We start from the raw sequence: 19,183 nt of genomic DNA on the forward strand, positions 1-19,183 counted from the left end.
AACCGTAGAATTGTGTATTTGTCACAGCACAGCGGATTGTCTCCGGTGTATTTTTTTAAAATTTTAATTAACAAGTGTATTCAAATATTTTTTAATAAATTTTAGAAAACATAAATTCATTTAATTGGAATGAGTGCATAAGTTTTTCTACGTTGAGGGCGCCTGAGAGTGCCATCAATGGCCGCCGCTAGACAGAGTTGGACAAGATGTAAGTGGTGAAGTTTATATAATATCAAGGGATCCTCTTACAGGATATCTTTATTCACTTAAAAAGGATTATTATGATATATGTTTGTTATCAGTTAAACCTAGAGTATTATTATGATTAACTGGGCGTGGTACGAGCAGCAGCAGCTGCGACCATTTAAGCTATGCAACGCCAGCGTCCCATCTGACCCCTGTGACTGGCCGTTGGTTTGACACTTCAAAGCCAATTCGTAAGTCCAAATCTAGTACGGTTGTGCTGTTAACTACCCAAGCATTGATTTAAGATATTTTGTTGGCTGCAACTATATATCGGTATAGTTAAAATAGCTAGAAATGCGGAGGTTAATAGTTATCTATTATATCAATCTAATCCCACGGGAATAAACCGAAATAGCCTAAGATCGCATTCACAACGAGTTGAGCCATGGCTTTACAAATCCTGGAACTAATTAAATATGGCAGACGTACATGAAAGAAAAACCGCCTAATCTTTTAATAGTCTCTCCGCCTCTCACACGCCTCCCCATGCGTCATCCCTGCCGGGGTACAGTCATTAAATCTCGGTTCCATTGGGACGACACATGGGGAGGCGTGTGAGAGGCGGAGAGACTATTAAAAGATTAGGCAGTTTTTCTTTCATGTACCTCCGCCATATTTAGTTCCAGGATTTGTAAAGCCATGGCTCAACTCGTTGTGAATGCGATCTAAGTCTTGCAGCTTAGTGTTGAAAAAAATGAAGGAGAGTGGGGTGAGAAATAACAGCAGGGACAAAGAATAAAGGCTAACAAAATTTATTTCTGGTGGCTTTCTCATTAACACAAAATTTTGTGTGTTAGCAGATTTGTGTCAATTCATGAAAGATAGAGGTGCCTTTAACTTAAAATAACAGCCAGTTAACATAACCACCCTGGGAGCTCTAGAAACGTATTGCTCACCTCTCACTTCCACAACTCCCACATATCCGAAAAGCCAGTCAGTCTTGCAATCAACAGCACTATGAGTAAGGTTAGATTCATCTGTTCATCTGCTAGTTAGGCTGCCATGAAATTAAAAAAACAGCTGTAGACCCCCACTGACTGATCATGAATTCTGAGAGCAAAAAGGCTGGGAATGGTTAGAGCTAATGGCACCTCTATCTTTCAGGTGTTAGCACATGTTGAATAGTACATATCAGGGACCATAAACTGGAGTGCTTTCTCATGGTTATAGTCTATTGCATAATAATATAATTTCACCATCTTTTACATAACACTTATGAATTGCTTTCTAAAATGATACCCTTGGTGCATAGTGTTTCATTCTCAGTGCATAGAGCCCCACTGGACATGGATTCTTGCACATTTTTTGTCTCATATGATGTCATAATTTGACCCTATTAGCACTAGCAGACTGTTATAAGTTGTAATTATAGATCAAAGGTGCATATGTGAAATACTGGAAATTTCGGCATGTGGCATGCATGATCTCAAACTTATTGGCAGTTCACATGGAAGAGGTTGCCTCTTATTTCAGTCTCTTTGTAGTGTCAGTCTTTGCAACATGTAGAAGGAATGCCATAGTAATCCACAATGTTTACAGCTATGGATTTTTTTTTTTAGTAATGAATAAGTAGGAACTGTGGGACTGTATTTTTTGTAACAAAGAACAAAGTTTAGATGTTCTGTGTCTTCACTGTTGATGAGTAAGGATGTTTCATAGTGATTCACTCTAAAATGAACAATGTTTCATAAATGACCATTTTTCATTTATTAATGCAATTAGTTTTATGTTTATGTGCAGTTGGCTGAGGATGGTTTATAATATGAATATAGGTCCCTCATAAATACTGTTGCATATCAGTTTTATTTTTTCTTCAGATGTTCCTGGTATTATAGAATCTGGAAATTATACACAATTGTCAACCAAAATATTTGTGAAGCTGTCCTAAGATGGCTGGAAGGGGGAAGGCTGGAAGAGGACCAGGTTCTATTGCTTATCAGTATGAATTTTGGGGTGAGAGTTTTAACTTCTGCCAGAGCTTGAGGTTATGATTATATAGTTATGCTTTTAGTTTCATATTTATAGAAATGTTGAAAAATTTATGTTTGTAGTGGTAAATGTAGAAATTTGAAAGAAAGAAAAAAAATAATGAATAAAGTACTGATGTAGTTTATTTTGTCTAAGGTGAAGGCTCTTTTAGATACTTTTCACGAAGAGGATTTTGGCATGTTTTTTGAAAAGCCAAGTCATGTTAGTCATTATAACGGTACTTGACTGTGTAGTTAACAAACTCTAAAGTTTAAGATTATTTAATGCATTTCAGGGAATTTTTCATGGGAAGAGTACTTGAAAGAGACAGGAGATACACCTGCCCCACATTCATGTTTCAAACAGGTCCTCACCTAAGATAATCTTATGATTGATAGCATAACGAAAGTGAAATGTTTAGAATAATGGGTGCTGTTAAATAAAGATATGTTCTTTCATCTTTGTACAAGTATTCACTCCTGAAATATATCAGCACTAAGCTTTTATGAGAAATTGTAAAAAAAAAAAAAAATCAGTGCAGTGTGCATTTTACAAATTACAGAAAAAATTTAACTTAACATTAAGATATCACTTATAATGTGTGGTTTCAGTCACCCATTCCTCCTAAAAATGAGTTCAAGTTGAATATGAAATTGGAAGCAAACGATCCAAGGAACCTTACATCCACATGCATTGCAACTGTAGTTGGAATACAAGGACCTCGACTGAGGTTGAGATTAGACGGAAGTGATAATAAGAATGACTTTTGGCGCCTTGTGGACTCCAGTGACCTGCATCCTGTTGGCTTCTGTGAAAAAAATGGTGGTCTTCTACAGCCCCCTTTAGGTAGCTAATTATATACAGTCGAGTTGATGCCCTGAAGGCAATAAAGTCATTTTCTGTTTGATTTTAAAATGCAGTGGGTATTTTCAGTAAAAACAAAATTTATTATTTGCTTGAAGTTAATTTAGATTTACTTCAATTAAACATGTGCAAAAATTTGAAATGTAAATGCTAAATATTGCAAGGTAAATTACATTTAATTACAAATTTTGAGTTATGTCTACATACCTAATGGAAACTTCCTACATTAAAGATAGAAGGACTTGGATGTATTAACATCCACAAACAAGTGGTAACTTTTTCCCAAAATATAAATGTCAATATTGTATCAAGGGTGGGGAGGGGGGGGGGGATCAAAGTTTAGGGTTTTTTGGCTGCTTCAAGATATCCATGTCCTTTTACTGTTGATAAATGCATGCACTTTGGTAGCTTTTTTCCATCACAACTAGGTAGTATAACTGTTTCCTTTGATAACTTAAAGAAATTGTTTTCTGTGGTTTTTGAGAATATTTATCAGTTTTGCAGTGTAATATTGACAATATTGTGCTAATAAATACATTTCAATAAAAGCAAACAATGAGGTAAGTAAATAAAAAGAACATTTACACCTGTTATCATAATCAACAATAATAGTTGTTCTGAAAATCATTCAGAGTTGTCACAAAAAATGAGAAGAACAGATAAGGTGTTTTAAATGGAATTTTGATGATGGTATTGATAACATTTTAAACAATGAAATTTTGATGATGGTATTGATAACATTTAAAACAATGACAACTCTTCATGTGAAAATCGAAATTTGTGATTTCATTCAAATTCGATAAACTACAAAATATACACTCCCTTAATTATCAGCATTGACCAATCACCACAAAATTTTCTGATTTTATTCACAGACCCAGCAGGTACTTGGAAATTTGCTGATCAGACAATTTAAGGGCTGACTTGACCTAGTGCCTTCTTACAATATCTGCTAAAGAAACACTTTGCACATCATTTTCATAGTTCTTTTTTTTTTTTTTTTTTTGAAGGGGGGGATCTGTTCTTTTGAGTTCAGATGTGATTTTTTTTTTCTTTTCTTAGTTTTTGTAGAGGGTACTGGATCCTGTTCCACCATTATCTTTATCATGCTCTGTTGTCTTTGTCTTTCCACTGTTTTAAAAAGAGGTCATCCATCATCTCGCTGGATATTGACAGTCATGCTCACTTTTTGTAGTAATCCCTTAAGTGATTTTTATAAAATTCATACTTTTATATATATATATATTTTAAAAATCAGCAAACTTTGAATGTTGGAACTTAATTATTGTACCACCAGCGTAGGCTCTGGCGTACCCATGGTTTTAGGCCCGCCCACGTTCCGCGGGCTCTTGTGGCTCCGCCACCAAGTCACCGTTACCGCTTCTCCTCCTAGACTACAAGTACCTGCATACCGATCTCTTGGATTTAGGTCACATATAATCTCAACTCAATCCATGTAAATTGGTCTTTGTCAGTCCTGGGGTCTAGGTGTGGCACTTGTTGCAATGCACCCTTGTCCAAAATTTGCAAAATTAAATGCTCAATATCTACCAAACCAAAGAAATTATGGGAAAAATTCCTACAGATGGCTGACCAAACGTCATATGTGGAGATTTCAAATATGCCCTACGATTTGACCTTTGACCTTTATTCAAGGTCAAATTGGCCAAAATTTTCTAAAATTGAAGAATTTTTTGCAAAAAAAAAAAAAAAAATATATATATATATATCTTTGACCTACTTTTTACCATGAACTGAACTTTGTAACTTTTCTATCCTTTATATCTCCAAAACTGGCAATCTAACTGTGACCTTGATATTGACCTTTGACCTTCTTTTCACTATGGGCAGCACTTCTCAAATTTTTACGCATAATTTTGTTTAAATGGTAATTTTCATCAAAGATATTGAGAACTTTTGTTTACAACACTGGAGGTGGTTTCCCTTTTTTTTTTTTTTCATACCAATGCGTTTACTCCAGCTGGTGGTACAATACCTGGAGGTGGTATTGCCTCTCTGATTCTCTAGTTAACCATTGGTACACAGGAAAATTTATTTTATGGTATGTTTCCTGCTGAAGTGAAGAGTTGTCATATCTTTAAGAATTCAGATTCATTTTTCAGTCAGTTTTTAAATTGTTCTTTATGATAGATTCTGAATGATAAGGTTTGAACATGCAAAAAGTTGCAAATTGAAGATTGCATAAAGAAATATATCCCCTCTTTAATGCAAGGCAACAAATTGTGATTTGAAAATAAATGTTCAGGCGTAATTCTACCTTAGCTTGTGTGATAATTTTAAAGTTTTTGCACTTTTGGTAGTTATTAGATGCATGCTTGTTGTGGGATTTCTGGTTGGTATGCTACCCAATTTTTTAGGTTTCCGTATGAATGCTAGCTCCTGGCCTTCCTTCCTGATCAAATGCTTGGATGGAGCCATCATTACCCCTCCAGACCTGCTAAAACCCGTAAGTTTTCAGCCAAAATGTCAAACTGAACATATGTTTATAAAAACTTTGTTCCTGGCTTAAGTAGGTAAATGGTTAAAATAACTTTATCAACTTATTTATTATTTTTATGTACAGACACAGATGTGTCTGTACATATTGCCATCACCTGCGTCTGTCATCGCCGTCGTTGCCGATCCTGGCGCCGTGCACTTTCAGTGTAAACACGATACGTGGAAGACAGTTTTACTTTTTGGCTTTATATTTACAAAGCTGATGAATATTCATAAAATGCAGGTCAAGTTCGAAAATCGGCATGATCGGGCCATTATTGTAGAAGTTATGCTGTTTTTTCACTTGGCATGTTAACAGTCTTATTATTTAACTAATAAGACACATAAAAGTGTTTGTTTGACTTTTCCTGCATCTTTACAACATTGTTAGTTGATTTTGTAAAAATGATGGTAAACTTGTTATTGTGTATTGTGTAATTAAGTGTCAGAAATGGAAATAAACTCATATCATTGCAGTTTGTCAGATTCAATCATTCCCTATGCTCAGAATGGAAGAAATTGGACATTTAACACTGCTCTATTTATATTTTTCCCATCTCATGGCAGTAAACTGTTAATTTTGTTTTATGTTCAAAATTGTTAAAAATGAAAAAAAAAAAAACATTTCAGAACAGGGCTGTCTTGTTTACATTTTGGCATTTTCAAGTTGTGACTTTGAAGTTCCATGGGCCTGAAGACCTTTGCTAGTCACATTTTCTGAATATCCATGATACTAATATTTTATTATTAAAAATTGATGGTCATTATGCTGTTAAACATTATGTAATATTGCATCAAAATTTGAAAAAAACCTATTTTGGGCACTGCTCCCATGATGACCATTTAAGAAAAACCGTGTCACTTCAGAATCTCAGAATGGAAGAAATTGGACATTTAACACTGCCCTATTGATATTTTTCCCATCTCATCAATTTTTTTGGTTGATCATATAAAAATGGCAGTAAACTGTTAATTTTGTTTTATGTTTAAAATTGTTAAAAATGAAAAAAATGTAATATGTAATATTGCATCAAAATTTGAAAAAAAACTTTTTTGGGCACTGCTCCCATGATGACCATTTAAGAAAAACCATGTCACTTACTGTTCTCAAACTTACAGGAAAGAAACATATGGGACTAAAATATAGCTTCAGTAGGCAATGCAATCTGCCAGTTAAACAGTTTTTTTTTTTTTTTTTTTTTTGTGAAAATTTAATTTTTCACATATTGGCATTTTCAAGGTGTGACTTTGAAGTTCCACAGGCTTGAAGACCCATGCTAGTCACATTTTCTGAAAATCCATAATACGTATATTTTATAATTAAAAATTGATTGTCATTATGCTGTTAAACATTATGCTTGTTACACATTTTACTTACATTGGTATTACCTGTTGAGCATTATTAAAATTTGATGTTGAATTTGCAGTTTAACATAATGTACTTTTGCATCAGAATTGACAGTAGCTTTTTTTTTGTTATTTCCTGATTTTTGTCTGTACATTTGACAGCTTTGCTGCCTTGTTTTCTTATGTTATGAATTGCGCAGATTTTGAAACACGTTTGTAGAAAATTTAAAACTAAACCCTTCAAATTTTGTCTTCTCAGTCAGGGCAGAAATGAATCTTTCTATTACTAGTTGCTTAACTTCACAGTGAAGGAATGTCCTTATAAGCTAGCAGTAATAAGAACATTTGGTGCTGAGTTTGGCATTGGTAAATGTGAAACATCACCTTGAGTTGACACACAACTACAAAGTAACTCCTTGCACTGTAACTGAATGACAACCTATTTGTAATGGTCATGCGTTGTGGTATAGGTTTATAGTTTAAAATGTTCTTACTGTGCATACCTTTCTCTCCGTGTCCAGTGATTTCTGTAGACAAAAAGGTTGTCAAATAACCTTACCAATTAAACATTTAATGTCCAGAAGCTAGCTGTTTTTCCTATATGTACACAAGAAATGTGCTTTGTTTTCTAGTGGCCTTTTAAAAGGTTGTTAATGTTAGAACAAAAATGTTTTAGATGGCAGCTGTACAAGAAATTTAGTGCATGTGGTAGTGGTGGTTTTTAGTTATGTATTACTGCTTTTTACTTGCATTGTTGGTGAGTATTTAGCATGCTAAGTTTTCTACCCAACTGGTTTTTTTCAAGCACATCTTAGTGTGACTGTTTATCCAAAAGGGGAAGTGTTTATCCTATTAAAGCTTTCATTTGTGAAAAGTTATCTAATGTGGAAAATTGTACACACACACTAGGTTTTCGTGTCAACCCTTCCTCTTGGCCATTGTTTTTGCAAAAGACCCTAAGTGGTGCCGAGTTAGCAGGGGAACACTGTTTTAGAAGGGTATGTACATGACCTATTCAGATGAAGACCCAAACATTCCTTATTAAAAGGTTTGTGCAGTTTTATTGGTTTAGGTAAATTAGAAGGACTATTCTTTATATTTATGGTATGGAAAAACCTTAAAAAAGCAACTGAAAAGTTAAGGGTGAACAACATGAAGATCCAGGATATTATGAAGGGTGGTTTAATTAAGGGCTTCTGCATTGCATAGTTTTTGAAACCTACTACTGTTGGCTTCAACTAGGTCTTTTCTTCCTTTTTGGGCAGGGAATGGAACTTAGTCTGCACAGTGTGATTGAGGTTTATGCTTATTTCACTCAGGGTAATGTTTTTTTAATCTATAGTGATATGGATTGTCAATGCATAAGTGCATTTGATAAAGAAAACAAACAATGAAGAAACATATCCATTGAAAAATATGTGCCTCTGCACTGAAGGAAGTGGAGGTTTTATCTATAGGATCTGTTATCATGAATAGCAATAAAGAGTTGTGGTATTGTACATTGGGCTGAAAGGAAGGTTTCCCGTAAGCAAACACTTGTATCATTATAGAATAAAGAATAATTTAGTACTATTTGCCAACTAGAGAGGTATATTGCAATGAAATTTTATTAATTAAAAAAAGAAAAATGTTAAATATAAATAGCACAGAAAAATAATAACTAGAACCAATGCTTCTCACCATCAACACTGATATAGTGTATTTTGTTGAATAATAGTCGCTAAAATTAGTGTTTTAGAAAAATATAATTTACATGAAGTGCTAAACATGTAAAGAACTTCTAATTTTGTTACTTCATCCTATCTTGAGTTCTGCTGTAAATGAAAGTTCATCATCTGTTTGTTCACATTGAGCAAGATGTATTTCTGATATTTTGATAACCAGTTGTACATTTATGACCAGGTATTTACTGTTGTCTTCTACTTACACTGAGACTTGCTTTCTTAGGAACCTCCAACCCCTTCCAGTAATGGCTTTAAAGTGGGCATGAAGCTGGAGGCTGTGGATAGGAAGAATCCCCACCTGATATGTCCTGCTACAATTGGTGCTGTCAACAAGGACCAGGTGTTCATCACCTTTGATGGCTGGAAAGGGGCATTTGACTATTGGTGCCCATACTTCTCCAGAGATATATTTGCAGTAGGATGGTGCTCCCTAAGTGGGCATCCTTTACAGCCTCCAGGACAAAAGGGTACTGAATGTTTTATTCCTTATTCTTTGACTTTAGCTGGAGTTCTGTAAATTGTCATGTAGTTTGATTTGATTGAGACATGTCATGTTATTGGAAATTTAGAATTGATGATTATATGGAATCAAATGTTTTACAGCATATGTGAATAACTTGTGTTGTTGCAGTATGGAAATACAAGTGATGTCTTAAGCCCCAGTCTTTTAAGTAACTTATTTCATTAGTTTCAGTCACGTATAAAGTGAATTAATGGGAAAACATTTGTGTTATGTTAATGAATATAAGATTACATTTTAGTCACAACAAATTTTCTTAAGTCTTGATGGTACATTGAAATGCTTAATCCACTACAATGTCACACCAACTGTTATATGAAGATGTCAACCTCAACTAGCATAACTCTGCTCAGTTATATATATTAAATATGACTTTTGGATATAGGTCTTGCACAGTACCAGCTGAATAAACTGATGAAAAATCCTTCTCTTCTGTTGACCATCCCACCGTCAGTCAATGTAGCCAACCATGGAGGCGGTCGGCCAAGTTCCCAAAGTCAGGTGTCTGAGACAGAACCAAGTCCAGGTGGAGCTGGGTCACAGCTGTCTGCAGAGTACACTCTGGCTGAGCCTGATACTAGTAGTCCAAATAACAGCACATCAGGTAGGCTAAAATAAGATGGTAAAAGGAATTCAGTGAAATAAAAATTTCAAAAAAATGGAACTTGGATAAAAATGATTGTAGAAAGTTAGAAAGGGGAGGTAGAAAAGATGATGAAAATTCTGTAATATTTGGTTAAAGAATCAAAGGACATAATCAAAACTGCAGATTGATATAATACTTGAGACTAAAAGACAAAATATTAGTTTATAATATGCAAAACATTTGGTCATTTCTATTTTTTTAAGGATAAGGAAACGTGCATTCAAGATTTGTTACTTTTGTTGTTTCCAGTCTGCGTTTACGTGAACCAAAGTTGTAAATGTGGTCCCCACCTGAATAGTAAAAAGATTTCTCAGCTTCCTGCCTACTTTGGCCCTGGCTCAATCAAAAGAGTGCTCCGTGAAGCTGTACAAGCAGTAGTTGACTGTGCCAATAACGAGAAAACGGTCTTTAACACAATTCAAGGGGGAAGTGGCAATATGGTTGTTACAGGTAATAAAGACGGAGTTAAGTCAGCTTTCTGGAGGCATTTTATATGTAACATATACTGAAGATGTATTCATATGAACCAAACTTATATAAATTATAAAACTATCAGAACTTTGAATGATACATTTTGAGTATAAAATGTAATTCTGCTTATTATTATTTCAGCAATCTTTAGTGGTAGTACTCACACAAAGAGGCTTCCTGTTATTGAGAAGGCCTCTGCAGTTTGGAGCTACTTAGAGATCCTACTGGAGGATTTGTTTTGTTGTGAAAACTTTTATTCAAGTCATCCTTTAACTGGCTGCCCAAAGTGCAGTATTACCGGTGCTATAAAAGGTAATTAGAAATGTTGAAACAAAGGGATTCCTCATTGTTTTTAAAATAGTGAAGTATTTTTGATTCAGGGATTCATTATTAGAAATATGCAATTGTTTCCATATAATTAAATTGCTTTTATTCTATTTAACATTTTGACACAACAATGTGCAGATGCCATCAATATATAGAGTAGTCAGCATTTGGGAAAAAGTGTCACACCATCCCCAAAATTCTTCTTTAGAGGCTCTTAAGTCACATAACAGTGGCTAGTTTATTTTGACACTGTGGAAGATGATATAATCCCCCCTAAATTATATATTCTATTTTTTCTTTCAAAAAACTTGTTAAATTTAGGCTCATTAATGCTATAGTTAATTTGTTTACATATATAGTTTACATGTAATGAATTGGAATAATGTCAAAACAAAATGCATTGGTCAATAAGCTGTGGTGGTTTCTCTGGTTGAGCAAAATACTAAGACTAAAAATTATTATTTTTACTTTCAGAAGAAGAAATCTCACTGAGCCCCAATTCCTCCAAGCACAGACTGTACTCTGAGTCAATGGAGGGGCACACAATATCTCCTCTGCCTGAGAAGCGAGGCCCTGGACGCCCTGCCAAACACAGAAGATCATCCTCAACTGCAACCCTGGAGCAAAGTAAAAAATAACAGACTTATTAAATTGCATACCTATGATCCTTCTGAATATATACATAACATTTTAAATGTCAAGTTTTATTTCTGACCTAAGCATTTCACTGAAGAGTTAGTCCATATTTTTATAATAAAAAATATCTCACATCTCTCAAATCATAGCTTGACCTATCCCTGCACTTCAATGCAAAGTTTTATACCTATTTTAAATAAATAATTATGTTTTAAATGTTTCCCGTAAAGTTTAGACCGCCATGTCATTTCAGAGGTAGATTTCAACTTTGTTTATTTTAATTTGAGGGGTTTCTTTGTTTTTAGATTCTGAAATAGGGAAATAGACATACAAATTATCACTTTGATGCATTTTATATATTTCACATATTTGATATATTTCAGTGGAAAGCCCAGGTGCTGTGCCTCCAGTAAAAATGCCCCGGTTACAGAGAATGCCCTCTGGGCAACACTCCCTTGCCCAGTCCCCCATGCAGTCATCCAGTGCAGGACTGGAACAGGAGGGGCTGCTCACTGTGGACACTGTGGAAAGACCCCGACTTCTCAGTGCTTATAAGCTACCCATACAGAAAGTTATTAGAAGACCATCTGCTGCTTTTGAAGCAGAAGGTAAGATCGTGTAGAGCTTTGTTCTTGAACATTTTTTATTTATTGGAATCTTATTTTAAAAATTGGTAAATGTTTAGTAAAAGTATTTAACTAAATATAAAAACAACACGGTAAAATTGTGAGACCTTTGGACATTTTTTTCAAAGCTCATGAATAAGTGGTTATATATTTTGTAATAGATCCACAGTTTGAATGACAAATAATATTTATGTTTAGAGAAAAATATACTGTTACAGTGTAACTGTAAATGATTTAAAACAGAAATTATTACTTTGATTTAACAGCAAGCTCCACAACTGACCCTCGGTCACCTCATCCGAATAGTGATCCATCTGACTGGTCAATTGAAGAGGTCATACGGTACATTACTGACTCTGACTCTGCTATGGCACAGCACACTGAACTCTTCAGAAAACATGTAAGTTTACATTCAGTAGATGGTCCTGGAAATAAGTGGCTGGTGGTGGATTGTGTCTTTTGCATTAAATTCTACTTAATTGTTCTTTTTCATTTAATTTTTATGTACAGACGCAGATGTGTCTGTACATATTGCCATCACCTGCGTCTGTCGTCGCCGTCGCCGATCATGTCGCCGTGCACTTCCAGCGTTAACACCATAAGTGGAAGACAGTTTTACTTTTTGGCTTTATATTTACAGAGCTGATGAATATTCATAAAACGCAGGTCAAGTTCGAAAATCAGCATGATCGGGCCATTATTGTAGAATTTATGCTGTTTTTTCACTTTTCAGCATATATGCAACACTGTTAACACATTTCAAGGAAAACCCATAGGCCTGTTGTCACGAAACTCACAGGAGTAATCAATCTTACTAAAACGCAGGTCAAGTTCGAAAATCAGCATAATCGGACCATTATTTTATAAGTTACGCTGTTTTTTCACATTTCCTCAGATTCAATTCTTAGGCATGTTAACAGTCTCATTATTTAATTAATAAGATATGTAAAAGTGTTTGTTTGACATTTCCTGCATCTTTACAACATTGTTAGTTGATTACATAAAAATGATGGTAAACTTGTAATCGTGTATTGTGTAATAAGGTTTCAAAAATGGAAATAAACTCATATCATTGCAGTTTGTAAGATTCAATCATTCACTGTGTTCAGAAACTCAGAATGGAGGAAATTGGACATTTGGCACTGTTCTATTGATATTTTTCACATCTCATCAATTTTCTTAGTTGGTCATATAAAAATGGCAGTAAACTGTTAATTTTGTTTTATGTTAAAAAAGTGTTAAAAATGGAAATAAACCCATTTCAGAATAGTGCTGTCTTGTTTCACATTTCCTCAGATTCAATTTTTAGGCATGTTAACAGTTTCATTATTTAATTAATAAGATAAGTAAAAGTGTTTGTTTGACATTTCCTGCATCTTTACAACATTGTTAGTTGATTTTGTAAAAATGATGGTAAATTTGTTATCTTGTATTGTGTAATAAAGTTTCAAAAATGGAAATAAACTCATATCATTGCAGTTTGTAAGATTCAATCATTCACTATGTTCAGAAACTCAGAATGGAGGAAATTGGACATTTGACACAGTTCTATTGATATTTTTCACATCTCATCAATTTTCTTAGTTGATCATATAAAAATGGCAGTAAACTGTTAATTTTGTTTTATGTTAAGAAAAGTGTTAAAAATGGGAAAAAAAACATTTCAGAACAGTGCTGTCTTGTTTACATTTTGGCATTTTCAAGTTGTGACTTTGAAGTTCCATGGGCCTGAAGACCTTTGCCAGTCACATTTTCTGAATATCCATAATACTAATATTTTATTATTAAAAATTGATGGTCATTATGCTGTTAAACGTTATGTAATATTGCATCAAAACTTGGAAAAAAATATTTTGGGCACTGCTCCCATGATGACCATTTAAGAAAAATCATGTCATTTTCTGTTCTCAAACTTACAGGAAAGAAACAGGGGACTAAAATACAGCTTCAGTAGGCAATGCAGTCTGTTTGGTAATTCTTTCTGCTAGTTTAACAGTTTTTTTTTTTGTGAAAATTTAATTTTTCACATATTGGCATTTTCAAGGTGTGACTTTGAAGTTCCATGGGCTTGAAGACCCATGCTAGTCACATTTTCTGAAAATCCATGATACGTATATTTTATTATTAAAAATTGATTGTCATTATGCTGTTAACCATTATGTAATATTGCATCAGAATAGAAGAAAACACAATTTTGGGTGCTGCTGCCATGATGACCATTATGGGAAAACCATGTTACTGATGATTGCCAAACGTTCAAAAAAGAAATACAGGACTAAAATGCAGCCTGAGTTGGAAAAGCAGTCTAATTGGCTTCTTTTTCTGGAAGTTATACATTTTCAAAGTGTGAACTTGAACTGCCATGGGCCTGAAGCCTTATGCTTGTTACACATTTTACTTACATTGGTATTACCTGTTGAGCATAATTAAAATTTGATGTTGAATTTGCAGTTTAACATAATGTACTTTTGCATCAGAATTGACAGTAGCCTATTTTGTGCATAGTTATTTCCTGCTTTTTGTCTGTACATTTGACAGCTTTGCTGCCTTGTTAAAGATTGTGTTTTATATGTGTTTTGTATTTCTATTGAAAAATCTTAAACATAAGATATGACTGTTTAAAATTATTATTATTGAAACAAAACGGCTTTGAAACACTATGCTTAGTTAAGGAGATAAGATTGCTGTGATCATCTCTTTTAGGAAATAGATGGAAAAGCTTTGACCCTTCTGAACAGTGACATGATGATGAAGTACATGGGTCTGAAGTTGGGTCCTGCTCTCAAGCTGTGTCATATAATTGAGAAGATTAAGACCAGAAAGTAAGAGACTTATAAGGAAGTATGGTTACAATAGACATGGTGAAGAACAAACAGAAAAAGGGAAAAAATGCATGGGCTTGACAAGTATAGATAATAAAGATTAATGTGAAGATAACCTTACTTTTCTTCTTTTATACTTCAAGTGTGGCATATAACTGCATGATCCAATTTCTCTTCATTTTCACTCAATTAGCTTATAATAATAATAATAATAATAATAAACTTTATTTAAAGAGGGTAAAACATGTTAAGTGCACACACTTATCTTACACATGGCCCTCTAGGGGGTGAAAATGAAATTTTGTGCTAATGAATAAAAGATGTATACTGTGACAATATATTGAAATACTGAGATTTGGGGATTTTTTTTTTCTCTTGTGGCAAGCTACTTTGAATAGAGATAGATTGCAAGGAAATGTTTTTGCTGGTGTAACAGCTGGTTTAATGTGCCACTGTTATACCATCAGAACTTGATGTGAAGTATGCTCTATTTTTCTAATGGTGGGAGGGGGGTAGGGTGGATAAGTGTTTTGAATAAAATTATGCTATGTGAACATAATTAGTTTTAAAAACTGGTACATTGTAAAAACATTGCACTGCAGTGAAATGATCTTTCACAATTGCCCCTTTATTGTCTTGGGAGGTGCATCAAGCCTTTTTTATTAGTCTTAATAGAGAATTTTTGTATGGATTTTTCCTTTTTTGTACTGTATGGGAAATAATTCCATGCTCAGCAACTAAATGACACTGAAGAGAACAACTGCAAAGGTTTGAGCAGATGGAGTGGATTTAATTTCATAGATGACAGTGTATTTGTCTCCATGTTGTCACAAATGACAGATGCTGTTATAATGAATCTTTTTCACCTGCAGTTTCATCAATTAAGAAATGACACATCAACTGGCATGTATTATTGAAGTGCACCAGGCCCTTATGTACTAAGTTTACTTCTGTTAGAACATGAAATAGGGGTGTACCATCAGTATTTCTGTCAGTAATGTATTGGTTTTTAATGCACAGACTGTTGTGACTGTACATGTAGCCATCAGCAGGTTATTTGTTTCGATGTTCAAAATGTGCATAGTGTCAAGTAAGCTTCTTTTTATTTGCCATTATATTTTCTTGGAACAATTGTGTAGATGTGTAGAGTAAATATCTTGACATTTCTCATGGAATTGCTCTCACAATCTCTTAAACTTAAATTTCACATCTAGTGGCATCAGATATAAACAGCAGTTTTGTTCTTTCATGATTGTATGAAAACTGTTTACTTCTTTATTATTTCTGTACATGAATCGGCTTTTGCTGTCTAGTTTATGCTTGAATATTAGAAAATATACCTTTATTAGCCTTAAAGGCAGTAAGAAGTTGTGGTAGATTAAATGATGCGCGGGTGTCCTGTATGTAACAGATTGTGAATGATCTTGTACAGATAGTAGTACTGTATTATTGGTGCTAGGTTTAGACTGGTTTCAGAACCATTCCTTTAATCTCTGTGTATATAGGTATATGCAGGACATACAAAAGGCCATATATGCAAGTATGCATGCCATGGAAGGATATTAGATATTAAATGTGACACACCTACATATTATTTCAGACGTTCAACCACAAAGTTGAAATCTGACTCACCACACCACATTTGCCTTTGATTTGTCCAAGACAAAAAATGCAGGCAAAAGTTTATAAGTTGCAAAGAGGGAATTGCAAAGAGGGAAGGGGCTACAAGGGCGATGATGATGATGATGAAACTTTTAAAAATAGGTTATCATTTTTTGAGGTGCCATTTCCAGACACTTGAACGTATATAAAAGCACACACAGATCTTTACATTATGGATTATCACTAAGGCAAAGAGTAAAGCTCAAGGGAAAGTATGCATCACTATACAATGAGTTCAGCAGATTTTTGCTAAAAATATAACTTCTAGTGAAGGGAAAGCTGCAAAATAGTTTAATGGAAGTGTATTCATTTTTCTAAGAACTTCCCTTAAACCTTCAACTCATATGATTTGATCCTTGTTTTTTCTTCTTCTTAAAGAAATCAAAGACATGAAATGAGCTTGAAAAGAAATGTCATTATTACATTTAGTGCATCTTAACCAAATTTGAACACAATCTCATGGTCTTTAGAGATATTCTGCATGTAAAAAAATTGTACCAAAGATATGATATGGCAATATTTTCAGATTAGTTACTGCTGTAATTTTATATGAAGGCAAAGTGTTGTGATGTGAATTAGAGCAGATAGCAAAATTGTCTTTAAAGGCATATTGTTTTGTTTTGAATTGTTTTATATATATATATATACCTATGCTTCTTGTCTGATTCTCATTCACCAAAGGCCATTCCACAGCATTCTTATTGTTGCAGAGGCAAATTGAAACATGACCCTTTAAATTTTTCATGTGAATTTCCAAACTTTTATTGATTGCACTATGGGTATCCAATTATAATGCACTTGTGAGAAGGCAAAAAAAAAAAAAAAAAGAATCCAGGCATCTAGGTAATATTTTAGATGATAAACGAAGTGTTATGAAGAGAAAAGTAACAAACATTATGCTTCTGTTAAGTTGACCTTCAAATAAGAAAATGGCAGGTTTTACTTTATCTGCTCAATACCAGATAATTAACTGACTCACGTATTGCCATTTCCATTTTAACATGCATTTCTATTTCAATTTTTTGGAATCGTAAAAAAAAAAGAACTTGTCTCACATTTCCATAGTCTAGAAAACTCTTCACATGTAGTTATATCATGTTATATGTACATGCTTATCCTTGCTTTCAGTATTGATTTTCATCTCTGTAGAGACAAAGAATCAATATTTGAACATCACAAATTTGTTGTATTGATTTTAACTATAACTTGCTGGGTGCTCAGCTTTGCACATTTCACTTCATAATTTGATCAAGCATTTCTCAGAATGATGATGCAATGTGCAGCAATGTATGATTTTAGTGCAAAATTAAAACTTAATCAATTGTATCACTATACATAAATTTGCTGAAAAGATAAACTTTTGTAGAGCAATTATTACTGTATTGTCGTAGATGTTTGTCTTATGAACAACAGACAATAAAGTGAAAACATATTTGGTATTCTAGGTAAATTGTTTTTTTATTACACACCCATTGAATTATAAAAGCATTTTATTCACCCATATTTATCAAGCACTCTTGAAGATATTATAAAATAAGTATGACCAATGGAACTAAATATTACATATGATATTTCAAGATGCAGATTTAAATAAAAGTAGAATTACTTGGCTTTTACTGTCAGAGAGCTTTAGATAATTTTGACTTCTTGTTATAAAAAGTATGCTCTTAAAATGTTGTTTGTCAAAGTTTTTCTTTTTGGTGTAAACTCAGTGGTTCATTTGCATTTGTACCAAGATAATGCAACATCTAGGACTTTTTGTGCCCAGCTTGGCTTGGTTTTCATAAAATGTCAGTATTGTTGTACAAATTATTTACCATTTTGTAAATAAGTTGATCAAGTCTGTAAGTCTGTAGTTGTCAGAAATAAACAAGAGAACTGTATTTGTTGACTTGCCTCCTTATTTTATTTGCTTACTCAAACCGCCTGGTGAGTAAAGGCACCCTAATGATGTACTGTAAAAAAACAGCATTGCTGAAATAAACCTTTCACTTTAATATGACATGAAAGAGTCTGGGATAAAAGTACTCAAAGATGTTTAGTGAATCATACTGTAAGACCTTTTTACATGCAGATAGTCGATGGTTAATGTGAAATACTTCCTTGAAACTGATTCTGATAATGTTTCTGATACTTCCCCTTAATGGCTATTGTCAACTTCATCATTTCCGTTCATTCAAAATGCTGCATGTGAATGCCTCTTGGGGATCAATTTTTGAATTTGTTCAGCCTGGATGGTATTTATGGCCATCTTTCACCATTATGAATCTCCATGTAAGATCTCAAATTTCAATATGTTTTCCAACTTCTGCAGTTTATTTGTTTTTAACATGGCATGTTTGAGTGATAATATGCTCAGTAAATTAATAAGCCTTATAATGGGTGATTTTTTAAAAGAAAATAAATGAAAAAAATTATTATAATATATCCTTTTCTATATTCAGTTACAAAAAGACACCTTTGCACTTAAATATGTTAAAACTATTCAGTCACTGTCACTTCCAATGTGTTCTGCAGTTTTAACCAATCAGATTTCTCTTTGCAAATGGTAATTTTGCATGATACTGGTAGCATAACACTGCTGTGATTCTAGCATTTTATTCATATCGAGATTCTGTCAGACCATAGCTGCAAAGTAGGCACATTTAAATGCACTGGCAGTATTTTTGAAATAAAAAATCTTCTTGTCTAGGGTGTCTATATTCAAACTACACTTAAATTATACCCCTGGTAATATTGACAGATTCTAGCAGAGCACTGAAATGGACGCGTTGGGGACCACTGCACATTAGAGTGATATAATTATTTTCAGTAATTGCTCCAGT

At 33.7% G+C, this 19,183-nt stretch overlaps 1 protein-coding gene across 3 annotated transcripts; it reads left to right on the plus strand.

Moving 5' to 3' along the window:
- Positions 1-22: 22 nt before the first annotated feature.
- On the plus strand, positions 23-18,241 carry LOC106167047 (polycomb protein SCMH1). 3 transcript variants are annotated; one of them, XM_013545724.3, is made up of 13 exons: positions 23-208; positions 2,064-2,199; positions 2,510-2,580; positions 2,826-3,060; positions 7,834-7,922; positions 8,872-9,115; positions 9,554-9,772; positions 10,064-10,264; positions 10,427-10,597; positions 11,087-11,239; positions 11,632-11,856; positions 12,141-12,274; positions 14,578-18,241. In XM_013545724.3, exons 2-13 carry the CDS (start codon positions 2,136-2,138, stop codon positions 14,698-14,700), a joined length of 1,929 nt encoding a protein of 642 aa, XP_013401178.1. In that variant the 5' UTR covers positions 23-208; positions 2,064-2,135; the 3' UTR covers positions 14,701-18,241. The 3 variants fall into 3 exon arrangements, with proteins under 3 accessions (XP_013401178.1, XP_013401177.1, XP_086872553.1); XM_013545723.3 differs by lacking the exon at positions 7,834-7,922 and adding an exon at positions 5,457-5,545 and having other exon boundaries at positions 24-208; XM_087016427.1 differs by lacking the exon at positions 7,834-7,922 and adding an exon at positions 5,457-5,545 and having other exon boundaries at positions 24-208; positions 9,623-9,772.
- Positions 18,242-19,183: the final 942 nt, after the last annotated feature.

This window comes from Lingula anatina, chromosome 1 (assembly GCF_051362555.1).
Source record: "Lingula anatina isolate TDL-2025a chromosome 1, LinAna3.0, whole genome shotgun sequence".
Taxonomy (NCBI): Eukaryota; Metazoa; Brachiopoda; class Lingulata; order Lingulida; family Lingulidae; genus Lingula; species Lingula anatina.

Coding starts and splice junctions, on each gene's coding strand:
- LOC106167047 (XM_013545724.3), top strand. CDS start 2,136: ATGGCTGGAAGGGGGAAGGCTGGAAGAGGACCAGGTTCTATTGCTTAT. Junction 2,581..2,825: donor CACATTCATGTTTCAAACAG/GTCCTCACCTAA, acceptor GTGTGGTTTCAG/TCACCCATTCCTCCTAAAAA. Junction 10,598..11,086: donor TATTACCGGTGCTATAAAAG/GTAATTAGAAAT, acceptor TTTTACTTTCAG/AAGAAGAAATCTCACTGAGC.